Consider the following 14,577-nt stretch of genomic DNA (forward strand, 5'->3'; position numbering starts at 1 on the left):
GCTACATTCTGTACCTGCTGAAGCTTCTGGAAACTCTTCAATGGTTGTGCCATGCAAAGTGCATTGAAATAGTCCAATTGAGAGATGACCTAGCACTTGAGTGACTGAGGACAACAACTCTTGATTCAGTAAAAGGTGCCATTACTACATAACACATAGTTGCCAAAATACTCTCTTAGCTACAAATGTAATCTTCTTATTGAGCAGGAGACATGAGAACCCCCAAATGAGCACCAGGTCTGTCTGAGGCAGTAGAACCTCAGCCAGAATTAAAGAAATTAAATTTCCAGAACCTGGAGCTCCATACAGCTCAGTCTTACCAGGGCTCAGCCAGAGTCTGTTGTCCCCCATCTAGCTTGGCAATTCTAAGGCAAAGATTATCATTTCAGATGTTTCTCTTTTCTTTAAAGGGGTCATCTTGTACTTAGTGTAAGGACATAGACATTTCAAGGGAAGGCAAAATTAGTGTTTGTCAGAGTTATAAAACACAAGGTATTAAGAGCTCTAGTGGTGCAGTGATTAGAATGCAGTATAATTCTGCCCACTCTCAGGAATTTGATCCTGATTGGCTCAAGGTTGATTCTTATATCCTTCCAAATTTGGTAAATTGAGGATCCAGATTGTTGGGGGTAATATCCTGACACTGTTAACTTCTTAGAGATTGCTGTGAAGTACTTTGAAGTAGTATATCGGTCTAAGTGGTGTTGCTATTGCTAACTATAAGTCTTTCTTTCTTTCTTTCTTTCTTTCTTTCTTTCTTTCTTTCTTTCTTTCTTTCTTTCTTTCTTTCTTTCTTTCTTTCTTTCTCTAGATCTATTTCAGGCTAATAATTATTTTTGGAAACTGATTCAACAATGCTTGGCTCTGTGGTATGTGCAGACAGACTTATAAAAGTGCAATTTCAAAAGGATACATAATTATTCTTATCTCAACCAGCTCATATATGAAAAATATGTGGTTTGAAGTGTTTTACAGAATGACTGAAGACAATGTTGAAATGAATTGAGGTTTGGCATTGAAAGGTAATGTCTCTTTTTTTCTCTATATCTCACAAAATCATTATCTCTACTCCAGGGGTGTCAAACTGCTGGCCCATGGGCCGGACACATCATCAGGAAACCGCATCCACCCCATTGCCAGCAATGGGGGAAAAGCTCTGATATGTCGCCTGACATCACATGATGTCACAAGTTTGACATGTCTGCTCTACTCTGTCATTCACATGCATTTTCATATTCATTATTTTTGAGGTTTGATGGACAATATTGTGATGTAACAGAAACATTTATGTATTAACATTGGCACCCACATTTAGAAAACAGATAGTTAATTCATATTAAATTAAAAAAAGGGTTGATCTCATGAATTAAGGGGGAATTGTAGCATATTTTTGAGACAGAAAACTTTTAAAGTTGATGACAAAAATTACAAAATTTTTAAAAGCAATATATTTTCCAAGATGAGCTTGATTAATGGTTATGTCATGGAATGTCCATATCAAAATTGCTAAAGCATGTTTTCTTTCTATGTCTTAGGAATGAGAAAAGGAAGATACATCAGTTTTGCAAATTTTTACATTTTTTTATTGCAACACTCATAATTTTTTATAAATGATCATAATTAGTATCCAATCAGTTGACACTAATTTTATTTTTTCCATAGCAATGCAGTAAACATTGTATAAAAATGCCTAATGGAAGTGACTTCTCTACATTTGTTCTTCAGCATTTTTCTGACCAATTTGAGCAAAATATACTATATTCCCTTTTATTTTTAGTGATCTACATAGCATCTCTGATAGAAAACGTTCTCATCATTTTAACAGTGTCCATCCATCACCAACTCCATAAACCTATGTACTTTTTCTTAGTAAATTTATCAGTTAGTGATCTTGGCTCTGTGTCTGTCATTATTCCCAAAGCCATGATAAATGCTTTCTTGAACAGCAGAGAGATCTCATACTCTGGGTGCGTCACACAAGTATATTCTTTCTTGTTCTTTGCAATGTCGAATTTCTTCCTTCTCACAGGAATGGCATATGATAGATACATTGCTATCTGTGACCCACTGCACTATGAAACCATAATGGACAGGAAATCCTGTCTTCAGCTGGCAGCCATGACATGGATAACCAGTCTTCTTTATTCAGCCTTGCACACTTGTGGCACCTTCGCACTCACTTTTTGTTCCAATGTCCTCAATCAGTTCTTTTGTGAAATTCCACAACTTCTTAAAGTATCGTGTGATAATTCATACCTCATTGAAGTTGGAATTATTATGTTCAGTACATGTATTGTCTTTCCTTGCTTTGGTTCCATCATTGTTTCATATGTGCAAATTTTCAAGACTGTTTTTAGAATTTCTAATTTGCAAAGACAAAATAAGGCTTTCTCCACCTGCATTCCCCACCTTATTGTTGTCATCTTGTTTATCAGCACGGGAAGTATTAATTACCTAAAACTTCCTTCTGATTCCCCTTCAAATGTGGAAATGGTAATTACTGTATTCTATTCTTTGGTTCCTCCTCTGATGAATCCAATTGTTTATACCATGAGAAATAGAGAGATCCAGGCTGCATTGTGTAATATGTTTAAATCTGGTATTACATCTAGGAATCAATCATAATATGAAGATAGTTTAATTCATTCACTCCACTCAAAAATCCATAATATGAACTAGTGATTTATTGAACTGTATCCAAACAAAGGTCTGTCATTTGTTTTGCTATTTTAACTCATTTGCTATGAATTATGGACCTCCACATTTTATGATTTGCAAGATGGAAGGTGTAGCTTCCATTGATTATTTTTAAAATGCAAGATAAATATTAATTCCAGTGCCTCAAAGATCCTTTTGTTTCTTCAAAAGGCAACTGGATTTTTTTTTCAGAAGAAGAAGGAGGAGGAGGAGAAGGAGGAGGAGGAGGAGGAGGAGGAAGAGGAGGAGGGAGGAAGGAAAGGAAGAAAGAGAGAGACAGAAAGAAAGAAAGAAAGAAAGAAAGAAAGAAAGAAAGAAAGAAAGAAAGAAAGAAAGAAAGAAAGAAAGAAAGAAAGAAAACATTTTTCTTCTCACCCAAGAAGTTTCATAGGTTCAAATTGCTGGGAGAAAGAAAGATAGTTACTGACAGTTGAATCTGGATGGTAGGAGATGGAAGGCTAGATTCTGATAGGACATAGTGATGGGGGTGGAAGGATTGTATTAGCATTGATCTGGTCATTAGCACTCTCTGTGACAGCTGTTGAGGCCACAGGCATTTGTCTGTGCCCTCAGGGTCACCTGAATCAGGGTGCAATTAGTTGTGGAATCTTCTTGGAACTGCTCTAAGGACTGTGTTGTAAACTGGAGGTAGCTGTTGTCTTATTCTTCCCCCTCTATTGAGGGAGTGCTGTTCATTCTAACATTAATGGATATTTTTTTAGCCCTCTTTCAGACCAATGGTCCTCTCTATCCAAAATGTGACTTTGCTGTCTTCAAAAGAGTGGCTTTTGTCTTTCAATTGCAGATTGACCACTGAAACTTGTCTTGATGAGTTTGATTTCTTATGTTGTGCCATGAGCTTTTGAAGTGGGTTGCTTTGTTTCATCTATGTAGAGATCTGCACTTCTCCTTGCTTTGTATTGCATATATCACATTGCTTACTTTGTGACTGGATGTTTTATCTTAGGGTGGTCAAACATCTGCCTTAGTCTCTTCTTGGTTTAAAGTGCAGATGTATGTTGTGTTAATTGAAAATTCTCCTGAACTTTTCAGTTATTCCTACATCATATGGAACAACAACATTGCTACAAGGAGCTCTTGCTGGGATTTTTTTTGGGTTGGGGGTGGGGGTGAAGACCCAGCTAGGGTAACCAGAAGTTCTGAGGAATTTCTTGATGTGTTTTAGTTCTTTTTCTTTTCCCTCTTTACTGGTAAGTAAACTCTCAGCTAGGTGGCATAGGGTTCTCATCTCTCCCATTTTGTGTTCCAGTGGGTGGTGAGAATCAAGATATAAATACTGATCTCTGTGTTTGTGATTTCTGTAAACTTCAATGTTAAGGTTTCAGTCTTTGTTAATATACACTGTACAGTCTGTAGGAAGAAAAGTCTTCATCATGGTTCATCCAAGCAGGGAATAAACATGGCAAATGGTTTGGGAAGAAGGTTGTAGTTTATTGGAAAGGAGAACCAGACAGGAAGATGGCTGGCAGAAAAAGGACTGAGCACATGTGGGTAGTGGGTTTTTATACCCCCTGGATACTATTGTTTGGAGTTATTTCCTCTTCCTGTTTGAGGCTATTTCCTGTGTCACATATCCTGACCTGAGTCCAAGTGTGTCCTTCAAGGATTCTTGATGGTTGTGGGTATGTACCAGCCCCTGCTTCCCTGGGGCTGGATTATGTAGATGTTAAGCCTTTGTCTTCGTAAGCTTCTAGCTCCAATCTTCTTTATGGCTTACATTTGCATGTCTATAGAACTTGGGGGAGGGAGAGCTAGGGCTATTAAGCAAACTGGACATGCTTTTCTGGTTCTTCAATATCTTTTTTAGGAAATATATTTTCCTGACCTTTTAATATTTCCTTGTCTGGGGAGCTGACTTCCCTCAAGTCCAAATAAAATCCTTCCATCATCATGCTATCAGAACTTATTCTTCCATCCCCCCCATCTCCCACTATCCAGTTTCAACTGTAAGTACCTATCCTTTCACACCCTTTGCCATCTGAACTATGAAACCTCTTTGGATAAGAAACAAAACTACTCCTCCTCCTCCTCTTCCTCAGCAGGGGAAAATTGCCTTTTGAAGAAAAAAAAACAACTTTGTGCCAACTATTACCTTGATAACTGAAAATCTCTACATACATTGATTCCGGTGCTTGAAATAAAATACTAAAGCAGAATCTGCCCTTTTGCATAGATATCATATCCTGATAATTATGTAGTTCTATATGTATCTCAACCTGTCTGATGTTTTTATACAGTTATAACTTGTTGTCAAAGAGTGAATGGATATGTGCTTGCAGTATTCATTGCAAAGTTTTTAAGAAGTGGTTTGCCATTGCCTCTTTCCTAAGACTGAGTGAAAGTGAGTACCCCAAGGGTCATACAATTGGCTTTATTGCTAAGGCAGGACTTTAACTGGTGCTCTTCCAGTTTCTAATCTGAGGCCTTAACCATTACATTAAACTGTTCTCAACCTTTCTGGTAAATGCAAATAAATATATTTTGAAAATATAGGACTGTAGATTTGTAGACTTAGAAGTGAACACAGGCAAATATATGTGTACCAGGATCCCAAATTGGATCCTGGAAGTAGAAGTGACATTGGATGTCTTCCAGCTCAAACCTTTCACAATGGAGGAGTCCTCAGATCATCCCAAAAGACAGTTACATCAAACTCTTTTTTGCATAGCTGCAGCTTCTTCCTGTATTGCATATGAGTCATCTGTAGTTTTTACCTTCAGATTAAGGATGACACAGTTGTTTTAAAGAGTTTCAGAAGATGCTGTGTTCATTCTGTTGTGTGCTGAAGAACTGTTTGGAATCAGGTGAAAGCCACTACACAGACCTAGTATATTTAAAGATATACAATTTAGATTTCTAGTTTTCCCTGCTGTTAACTATGATTACAATGATAAGAAATAGTGGGGTGAATTGAATGTGGATTTAAATTTTATATTTTATGGCATGGGATTCTAATTATCTTCAACAGGTATAGAGATATTATATTGTTATGGATAAATGGGATTCAAATATTTTGAGCTGCATATAATTTGGGCCTGTTACATTGGAATGTACGTTCTCTTAGATAAACTACAGCAACAACTCTTATGAAAGAGGTATGATTTGAGAGAGTTTGTATGTAGTTAGTCAAATGCTTTCACATGAACTCTGAAGAAGAACCCTTCAAACACAATAAGCAGAAAGAGAGAAAAATGGAAACAGTGAAATAAAAATAGAAACTTTTAGACAGGTGAATATAATAGGTTCTGAGATCCATTTCAGTAAAAAAATATGATAAAAAATCTAGCATAATGGAAATATTTGTGTATAAAATTGCTCCCACATTTGGAAAACATGCTGTTAAATCCTACTAAATTGAAAGAAGGAAAAATGTTGCAGTACATTGTAATGTATTTTACAACAGAAATGTGTTAAAATTATCATTAAACAGTTGATTGAAATTATCGTTATAATGTTAACATAGTAACACATTATATTCTCCAAACTGAGATTGATTGTTGGTAATTTCTTACAAAAGCCCTATAAACATGTGAAAATTTTAAACCATATTTTTGTTCTATGTCTTAGGTATGAGAAAAGGAAAATCCGTCTGTTTTTTTCTGATTTTTTTGCAACTTTCATTAATATTAGTGTTGTTCATAATTACTATCTGATCAGTTGAAATTATTTTTATTGTTTCCACAGCAATGCAATACACATACCCCAGAAAAAATGCTTAATGCAAGTGACGTCTCTACTTTTATTCTTCATATGGTATACTTCATTTTGTATTTAGTGATCTATACAGTATCCTTCATATCAAATATCCTCATCATATTAGCAGTGTCCATACATCCTCCATTCCATACACCCATGTACTTTTTCTTAGTGAATTTATCTGTTACAGACCTTGGCTCTATTTCTGTAACTATTCCAAAAGCCATGATAAATGCTTTCTTGAGCAGCAGAGAGATCTCATACTCTGGGTGCGTCGCACAAGTATTTTCTTTATTGTTCTTTGCGATGTCAGATTTCTTCCTTCTCACAGGAATGGCATATGATAGATACATTGCTATCTGTGACCCATTGCACTATGAAATCACAATGGGCAGGAAGACATGTTTTCAGTTGGCAGCCATTGCATGGATAGGATCTCTTCTTTATTCAACCTTGCGCACCTGTGGCACCTTTGCAATCAACTTTTGTTCCAATGTGCTCAATGATTTCTTCTGAAAATATCCTGTGACAATTCATATCTCATTGAAGTTGGATTTATCCTATTTAGTATAGCTGGTATTGGCTTTCCTTGTTTTGGTTTCATAATTGTTTCATATGTGCAGATTTTCAAATCTGTGTTTAGAATACCTACTTTGCAAAGACAAAATAAGGTCTTTTCAACTTGCATTCCACATCTTATTGTTGTCTCCTTGTTTGTCAGCACTGCAAGTGTTAATTTACTAAAACCTCCTTCTTTCACCCTTTCAAATGTAGAAGTAGCAATCACTGTATTATACTCTGTGGTTTGTTCTTTGATTAATCCCATTGTTTATACTATGAGGAACAAGGAGATCCAAGTTGCATTGTGTAATACGTTTAAATCTACTATTACTTCTAGGAATCAATCATAGTGTGACGGTAATTTAGTACATTCACTTAACTGAAAAAATCATAATGTGAACAAGTGATTTATGGTACTGAATCAAAATTATGTTATTTTACTTCACTATTTTAATTGTTTTAACTGCATGTGCATTAGAGTATGTAGCTAGTCAATGAAACTCAGTTTTTCCTCCATGCTTTGAAAGCTGGGATGTGCAGCCTTTATTGATTCTGCTTGAAAGGCAAGGCTAATTTCAAACTAATCAAAGAGAGGAACAACCGTGAACCAAGGAAAAAACCTCCTAAGGCAGAGAAAAGTTAATCAGAGGAACAGCTTGCCTTCAGAAGTCATGGCTCCCCATCACTGGAAGCTTTTAAGAAGAGACTAGACAGCCATTTGTCTGAAATGCTATAAGGTCTCCTGATTGAGCAGGGGTTGGACTAGAAGACCTCCATGGTCCCTTGCAACTCTGTTGGTCTGTTATTCTCTTATTCTGATTGCAGTCCTTAAAGTGCAAGATTGTATTTGATTTCTGTGTTATATCCTTATCTTCATGAAGTTTTATATCTATATTTGTATCTATCTATCTAATTTTTGTTTCAATCATGTTTGATTCTTGGAGACTCTATGGCAGGGGTGTCAAACTCGCAATGTCACATGGTGTGTCATGATGTATCACTTTTTTTTCCATTGCCGTTAATGAGGTGGGTGCAGTTTCAGCATGACACATCCAGCCTGCGGGCCAGCAGTTTGACACCCCTGCTCTATGGAAAACTCCATGCAAGTTTCCACCACACCAGAAATGGTTTGCTATTGCTTCCTTGCTATGGCAGAGAGAAAGTAACTAGCCCAAAGTCACTCATCTGGCTTTATGCTAAGATAGGAATTGAACTCATGGTCTCCCAGTTTAACCCTGATGCCTTAACCACTACACCAATCTGGGTTGTGTAGCCTTTATTGATTTTCCTTGAAAGGAAAGGCTAATTTCAAACTAATCAAGAAGAGAAGCAGCTGTGAGCCAAGGAGAAACTTCATAATGGTGAGAAAAATTAACCAGTGGAACAGCTTGCCTTCAGAAGTTGTGTGTGATATATCTGATTCTTGGAGATTGTATGGACAAGTCTATGCAATTTTCCTCACAAGATTTTTCAAATTTCAATTGTCTCCTTCCTATAGCAGAGTGAAAGTGAGTAGCCCAAAGTCTCCCATCTAGCTTTGTACTTAAAACAGGGGTTAAACTCATGGTCTCCTAGTTTCTGGCCTGATGACTTAACCACTACACCAAATTGGTGCTCAATTTGTCTAGCAATTACAAGTATAACTATTTTCAGAAAGGTGCTTCAGAGTGTGTTAGAATAAAATAGAATCACAGATATATAGAAATGCATTTGACATCTTCCATCTCCATTCCAGCATGGAAGAGGAACCCTCAGACCATCCCAATTAACTTTTACATCCATCTTCATCTGTAGCTTTTCCTAGAATTGCAAATTTGTCCTCTATAATTTTCACCTACACCTGTAGAATGTCACAACTGTTTTAAGGCATTTCAGAGAATGCTGTGTTCACTCTCCTATGTTCTCTAAAGCTCTTTTTGGAATCAGACCAAATTCTGTACAGAGACCTGAAATGTATTTTTTCCTATAGTCAACTATGATTATAATGACAAGAAATAGTGGGATAGATAGAATGCACATTTAAGTTAAGGGACATATTTTAGGGTAGTGGAATCCTAATTATTTTCCACAAGTTTATAGATTGTATAAGCTGTCATGGAGAAATGGGATGCAATTTTTCTGTGCTGTGTGAATTTGGGGTCTGTAACATTAGAATGCACATTCTCCAGGATATGCCATCTCCACTACTCTGATAGGTTTGAGGAAATATTTCCATGTAGTTAGTGAAATGGAAACACAAGAACTTTAAAGATAGCCTCCGCAAGCATAACTTCCAAGCAGCAAGACAGAAAAGTGGAAACAATGAAAAACTGCATAATGGAAGATGTCAGAAGATCCTGAGATCCCCTTCAGCCTCAGCCTGCTACTGACTTACATTTCTATTGCCACTGGATTTCAGGAGTTGTGAATATTTATGGAAAGTGATCTAATGTATCCATCTCATACTAAAATATAGAACAATCATTCTTTGACATGTATTTCTCTAGGTTTGGTAATTCAGTTTCAACTGAAAGAGTGGGTAGAAAAAAGTACAAGATGCAAATATCTGCAGTTTTATATGCAGTTATGAAAGTTATAAATGAGAATGTGCCATTTCAGCAGAAAAGTGAATGACAGGAAATTTTGCATACCAGAGAGAAAAATAAATAAATGTTTTTCTCTTCATAATCATTTCCAAAATGTTAAAAAACCTGCTTAAACAAGTTAGCTCTTCTTCCGTTTTCTAGAATAGTATACTGTTTGCTTGCCAAGCATTAGATATGAAAAAGCAATCCTATTTTGAATGTAATTAATTGTCAGAAGCTTATCAAGGGAAGTAGCTAGTGTTACTTTGTAGCTCTCTGTATGGAATTTCAATTTTCTGTAAATGTGCTTTTCTCTTATTCTTTAATTATAAACATTAAATATGAATGGTGTTCAATTTTCTCTTTGTTATTTTCCTCATATCATAAGGACAATTCCAAGGGGCAGGGGAGGGAATACAAGATCTGCCCCATAAAAATCCATTTTGTAAATCAATTCTATTGAAATTTCTTTCTCGCTTCTATTCGGGTTTACCATGGATGACTGAATTAGGATCTATCCAATTATATAGAATTTATTTACAAAATTTTATTAATACTAATCATTCTGGCATTTTCTTTCATTTTCACTTTCCTTGGTTTCATACCTACCAACATTAAGGCTTCCCAGGGCTTTTTTTCTCATAGAACACTCAGAACGGCGTTCCGTCACCTTTTTTTTTTTTTTTAAAGCTCCCTCTGAAAGCCTATTGCAGGGCTAGGCAATCTTAGCCCTTCTTTATGACTCGTGGACTTCAACTCCCAGAGATCCTGAGCCAGCCATGCTGAGGGAAAAGGGAGAGGTTTCCAAGCTGAGCCATGCTGGCTCAGGAATTCTGGGAGTTGAAGTACTTGAATCATAAAAGAGCCTGCACTAGAGGAGGACGTTAAAATTATTTACAGGATTACTTCTTTAGGAACTAAACTTAGAATCTAAAACAGCTAATTCAAAAAAGCCAACAGGAAAGAACCTCACATTTTTCATTTGCTTCTGTCTTTTGGAAGGTAAAATTAGATAACAAAATAATCTATTTCCTATGTTAACATCTCTGCAATGAAATCAAGGTAACAGGAAAGAAATGAGAAACATTTTTATCAATGTAATATGTCTAATTTAGCTGATGCTAGAAAAAAATAGTATCTTTTGTACATACTCTTGAAAACCATTTTAAATCTAACCATCTATTACAACTAAACCACTTTAAATTAAACAATTCTTAAGAATGAAATATTCTTAATTTGGACTTTACTTTTACTGTTTGGGCTGTTGTGTGTTTTAAAAAATAGATTATTTAGAATCTAGTTATGTTGCACTTCAGTCTTTAACTAATTAACCTAGTATATACATAACAATATATGATGTTTTCCATGGTGAGCTTAACATCAATAACAACATTTATTAAAAAGGCTAAAATAATTTCTGGTGATATTATCTGTGCATTAAAATTTTGTTTAGTCACAGTCTTTCACTTTTCACATTCTGGAAAAGCAGTGGTCATGTATCCTAGCAAAAGATGTTACATATGTGCATAAGCGTAATCAGTAGCATATGCCTTTTTAAAAATATCAATGCAAAGAAACAAAAATAAGTCCAAAATATCTGTATTACATCCAGAAATGCCAACTTTGCAACCAATATTTCTCATCCATAACTATGGCATCCTAAGGATACCTGCATACATGCAAATGCTTCTCTGGGATCAGTAATGCAGCAGGGATTGCTTTTTCCTTCCAGTAACAGATTGCTGGGAAATATCAAACATGGCCTTAAGAACTCCAATGTTTGTTACAATTTTTTCTGGATGTGATTGGAAAGAGGCCTAGAAATGCTAGCACAAACACATCACACTTGTTGAACGTGCACATGCAACTAATTACAATCTTCAATTATATGTGATATATCTAAAATGAGATGTCTCAACTGCAACTTGCAAACTGTTCCGTTTTGCGGCAAAACAATCCAGGACAAGCTGATCAGCAGAGCTTAGGTGGACTCATTAGCACAATTTCTGGGAAGGAAAGAAACAGAAGGATAGTTTAACATCTTCCAGTTGATGTTATGTTATGTAACATCTTCTGGGGGTTGAAGTCCATGAGTCATAAAAAAGCTAAGGTTGCCTATGCCTGGCCTATTGGCTTGCTGCTGAGTGTGCCAAAAGACTTGGCTGACAAACGTTGCACAGGCAAGTTGTCTGCAGCGAAGGCAGGTACTTTGCACCCCTCCCTGCTGCCCAACTACACCATCTTAACTAGGTAAGTAAGAGAGGATAAGGAGTGGGAAGTGGGTTCTGCGGAGTCCATGTGCATTCCTTCCTGATGCTCACCCATGTCAGCCAATGTCGCCTTGCCCTGTGTGCCTAAGTGGCTGCCCTGCATCACCTGGTCTGCACCATCTCCGCCGCCTGCCCCATGCAGTCCCACCATATAGAGTGGGCCCCGCTGCTCCTACAGCACCAGCCGTGCTGGCTCCTGCCCTGGGGGGTAGCCCGCCAACACCCCTCGCACCTGTGACCACAGCAGCGCTGCCCCCTGCCTCCTGCACCTGCCAAGATGAGAATTCTGGCACCTTTTTTTTTTTTTAGAAAAAAAGCCCTGAGGCTTCCCATTCAGATCAATTAGAAAATATTGCATATTATAAATTCTACCTCACCTAAGATGCTTGAGGAACTTTGTAATGCAAAATTGAGGAGAAATTTCTCTTTTATAGTAGTTTTATTAAATGTTGCAACTTATGACAATAACAATTGCTCATGACAAAGAACTGCCAGGATGATTTCAACTCCACTCCTTGTCCAGAGAAGAATTAAAGAGCAGGGTTACACGTGGGTCTTCATTTTGTCACAGTTGTCAGCTCTGCCAGTTTTCCATTCGTTCCACAGAAGTCTCACTTCTGAATGTGGTTTCCCTTGCAACATTTTTTTTATTCAAAAAATTAAAATACAGACTGAAAAAATTATAATAATAATTTACAAAAACAGAAAGAAAAAAATAAATATAACATTAAAAATGTGCATTAAAAACACAGACATGCATTAACCTCCCTAATTGAATCCTAATAAATATATTGCAACAATATTACTTTGAAGGGAAAAGAATTAAGACGAAGGGAAAGGAATTCAGACCCGGGTCGATAGAGTTGTCCTGAACCAGCAGGGCAGCCTCGTCTCCAAAAGAACTCTGGAGAGTACACTGCCCGCTGAACTTTTATTCACCTCTAATATTACAAAGATTACATCAGTCTCACACAAACAGGATACACAGAAATAATTGGATACTCAGGTGCTTATGAGATCACACAGAAACAAGATAGCATAAGATGTATGTGAAGTCTTTATCATAGCGTTTCCCAAACCTCCCACATGCCAGGGCCCCCTCCCAGCCAGGAGAGTGTGCTCTGCACTGAAGCTACAGAGAGGCCCAACTAGGAAGGCACGGAAAGGCTGAAAGGTGAAAACCCAAATTCTTGGGAGACCAAATTCTGGCCGTTCCCACATTACTTCCCCTCCCCTTGCAAAGCATTCCCAATTTTTTTAACTTCTAACTCTATTTGCAATTTATTGACCTGTCATTTATCCACTATATTAATAATAGGATAGTTAACAGGTAGAACAACAGCAAAATTCAAGTTTCAAAACCCTCTGTTAACAATTTACCACAGCTTTTTATCTATCCAAAATCATCACAATTAACTCTGATCCATCCCAGATCAAATATCTTCATTTGCTTCTTAATAACATCTCTTATCAATTTGTTGTCTGGTTGAATATAGTAAAACTATTCTCCAAAATCAATTTATCTTCTCAAAAATATCCAACTGAAATTGTTTTCCAGTTGGATGTTATGTCAATTTCTAAGAAACTGAAAAATATGAAATTTTAATTTGATGATTATTTGGAATTATAGAAATAATGTACTCTATTGTTAATTTCAGAGTAAGTGTTTGATGCATTTTTTATCTATACATGTACCATAGAAAATTGGAAATAATTATTTTCCTTCTTTACTTTTTGCACTTTTAACTTGCTTTCAACAATCAACACTTTAGAAAGCTAAAGATGAAATAAAATTCTAGATGAATGAAACTATTCCAAGATATGTTTTTGGTTGGTTTTCTGACTTAATCTAGATTTGAATTTTCAGTTGAAAAGTGCAGTTTGGTGAACTTGAATCCCAGTTCTGTTAGTAAGTTGAAGACAATTAGATCATGCGATGGGATGACTGATATTAGAATATTCTCAGATGTAGCAGCTCTTAATGGCTAATTATATCTATAAGAAGTCAGGTTGATTTTTTTTACTTTGTCTAGTTTGATTGCATATTTTAAATTATTTAATTGCCTCTTGAGGGAAACAAAATGATTAATAAGATTGCTGAATATAAAATCAATCTTTCTCCCCTGAAGATAGATCTAAGCAATAATCTGATTGCATCTATTGTAGAACCAATGTTTACCAATCTAAAAACAATAAAGAAAACTACTAAGTATAGCATAGTGAGTATATTTGCCATTTGACTAAAAAAGCAATTCCTATATGAGATTAACTGGCATTTATTTAAATCTACATTAAATGTTTGTACTATAATTTTTACACTGAGAAAAGAGTACTCTGAAATGATATGTAACTTACTGTTCTTCTATCACAGAATATACAAATGAAGACAAAAAGGAGAAATTTATTTTAGTCATTTGGGTCTAAAAGTTAGATTATTATAAATCAGGAAAAAAAATATATCTATGGTTGGTTATTGTATCCTAAATAACAAATGCAGTATACATTAGACATGCAAATACTTTTCAAACATACTGATGATTAATGATGGAGATAACTACAGTAAGCAGAAATTTAGAAACCTATCTTTAATATTGAAATAAAATTGATGAACTAATCACTAGTAAGTAAATTAGCATACTAAAAGTCATTTTTAGGTTCATTTGTACATTTTTGGATTACAAATGTATAAATACATATATTGTTGAAAAGATGCTGATGTTGATAAGTTCAGATTTTGTCTTATTTCATTTCATATTTAGAAATTATTA

The 14,577-nt window shown here is 35.9% G+C and overlaps 1 protein-coding gene and 1 pseudogene across 2 annotated transcripts; both read left to right on the forward strand.

The window, feature by feature from the left end:
• Positions 1 to 1,686: 1,686 nt before the first annotated feature.
• On the forward strand, positions 1,687 to 2,625 carry LOC310649170 (olfactory receptor 14A16-like; the record flags this gene model as incomplete). The annotated part of the gene is made up of 1 exon (XM_083377478.1): positions 1,687 to 2,625. One exon carries the CDS (start codon positions 1,687 to 1,689, stop codon positions 2,623 to 2,625), a length of 939 nt encoding a protein of 312 aa, XP_083233604.1.
• A 3,804-nt stretch (positions 2,626 to 6,429) lies between these two features.
• On the forward strand, positions 6,430 to 7,325 carry LOC310649171 (olfactory receptor 14A16-like; annotated as a pseudogene). Its single transcript has one exon. The product of its transcript is annotated as an olfactory receptor 14A16-like (transcript).
• The last annotated feature ends 7,252 nt before the right edge of the window (positions 7,326 to 14,577 follow it).

Source organism: Vipera ursinii, assembly GCF_947247035.1.
Source record: "Vipera ursinii genome assembly, chromosome: Z".
NCBI lineage: Eukaryota > Metazoa > Chordata > Lepidosauria > Squamata > Viperidae > Vipera > Vipera ursinii.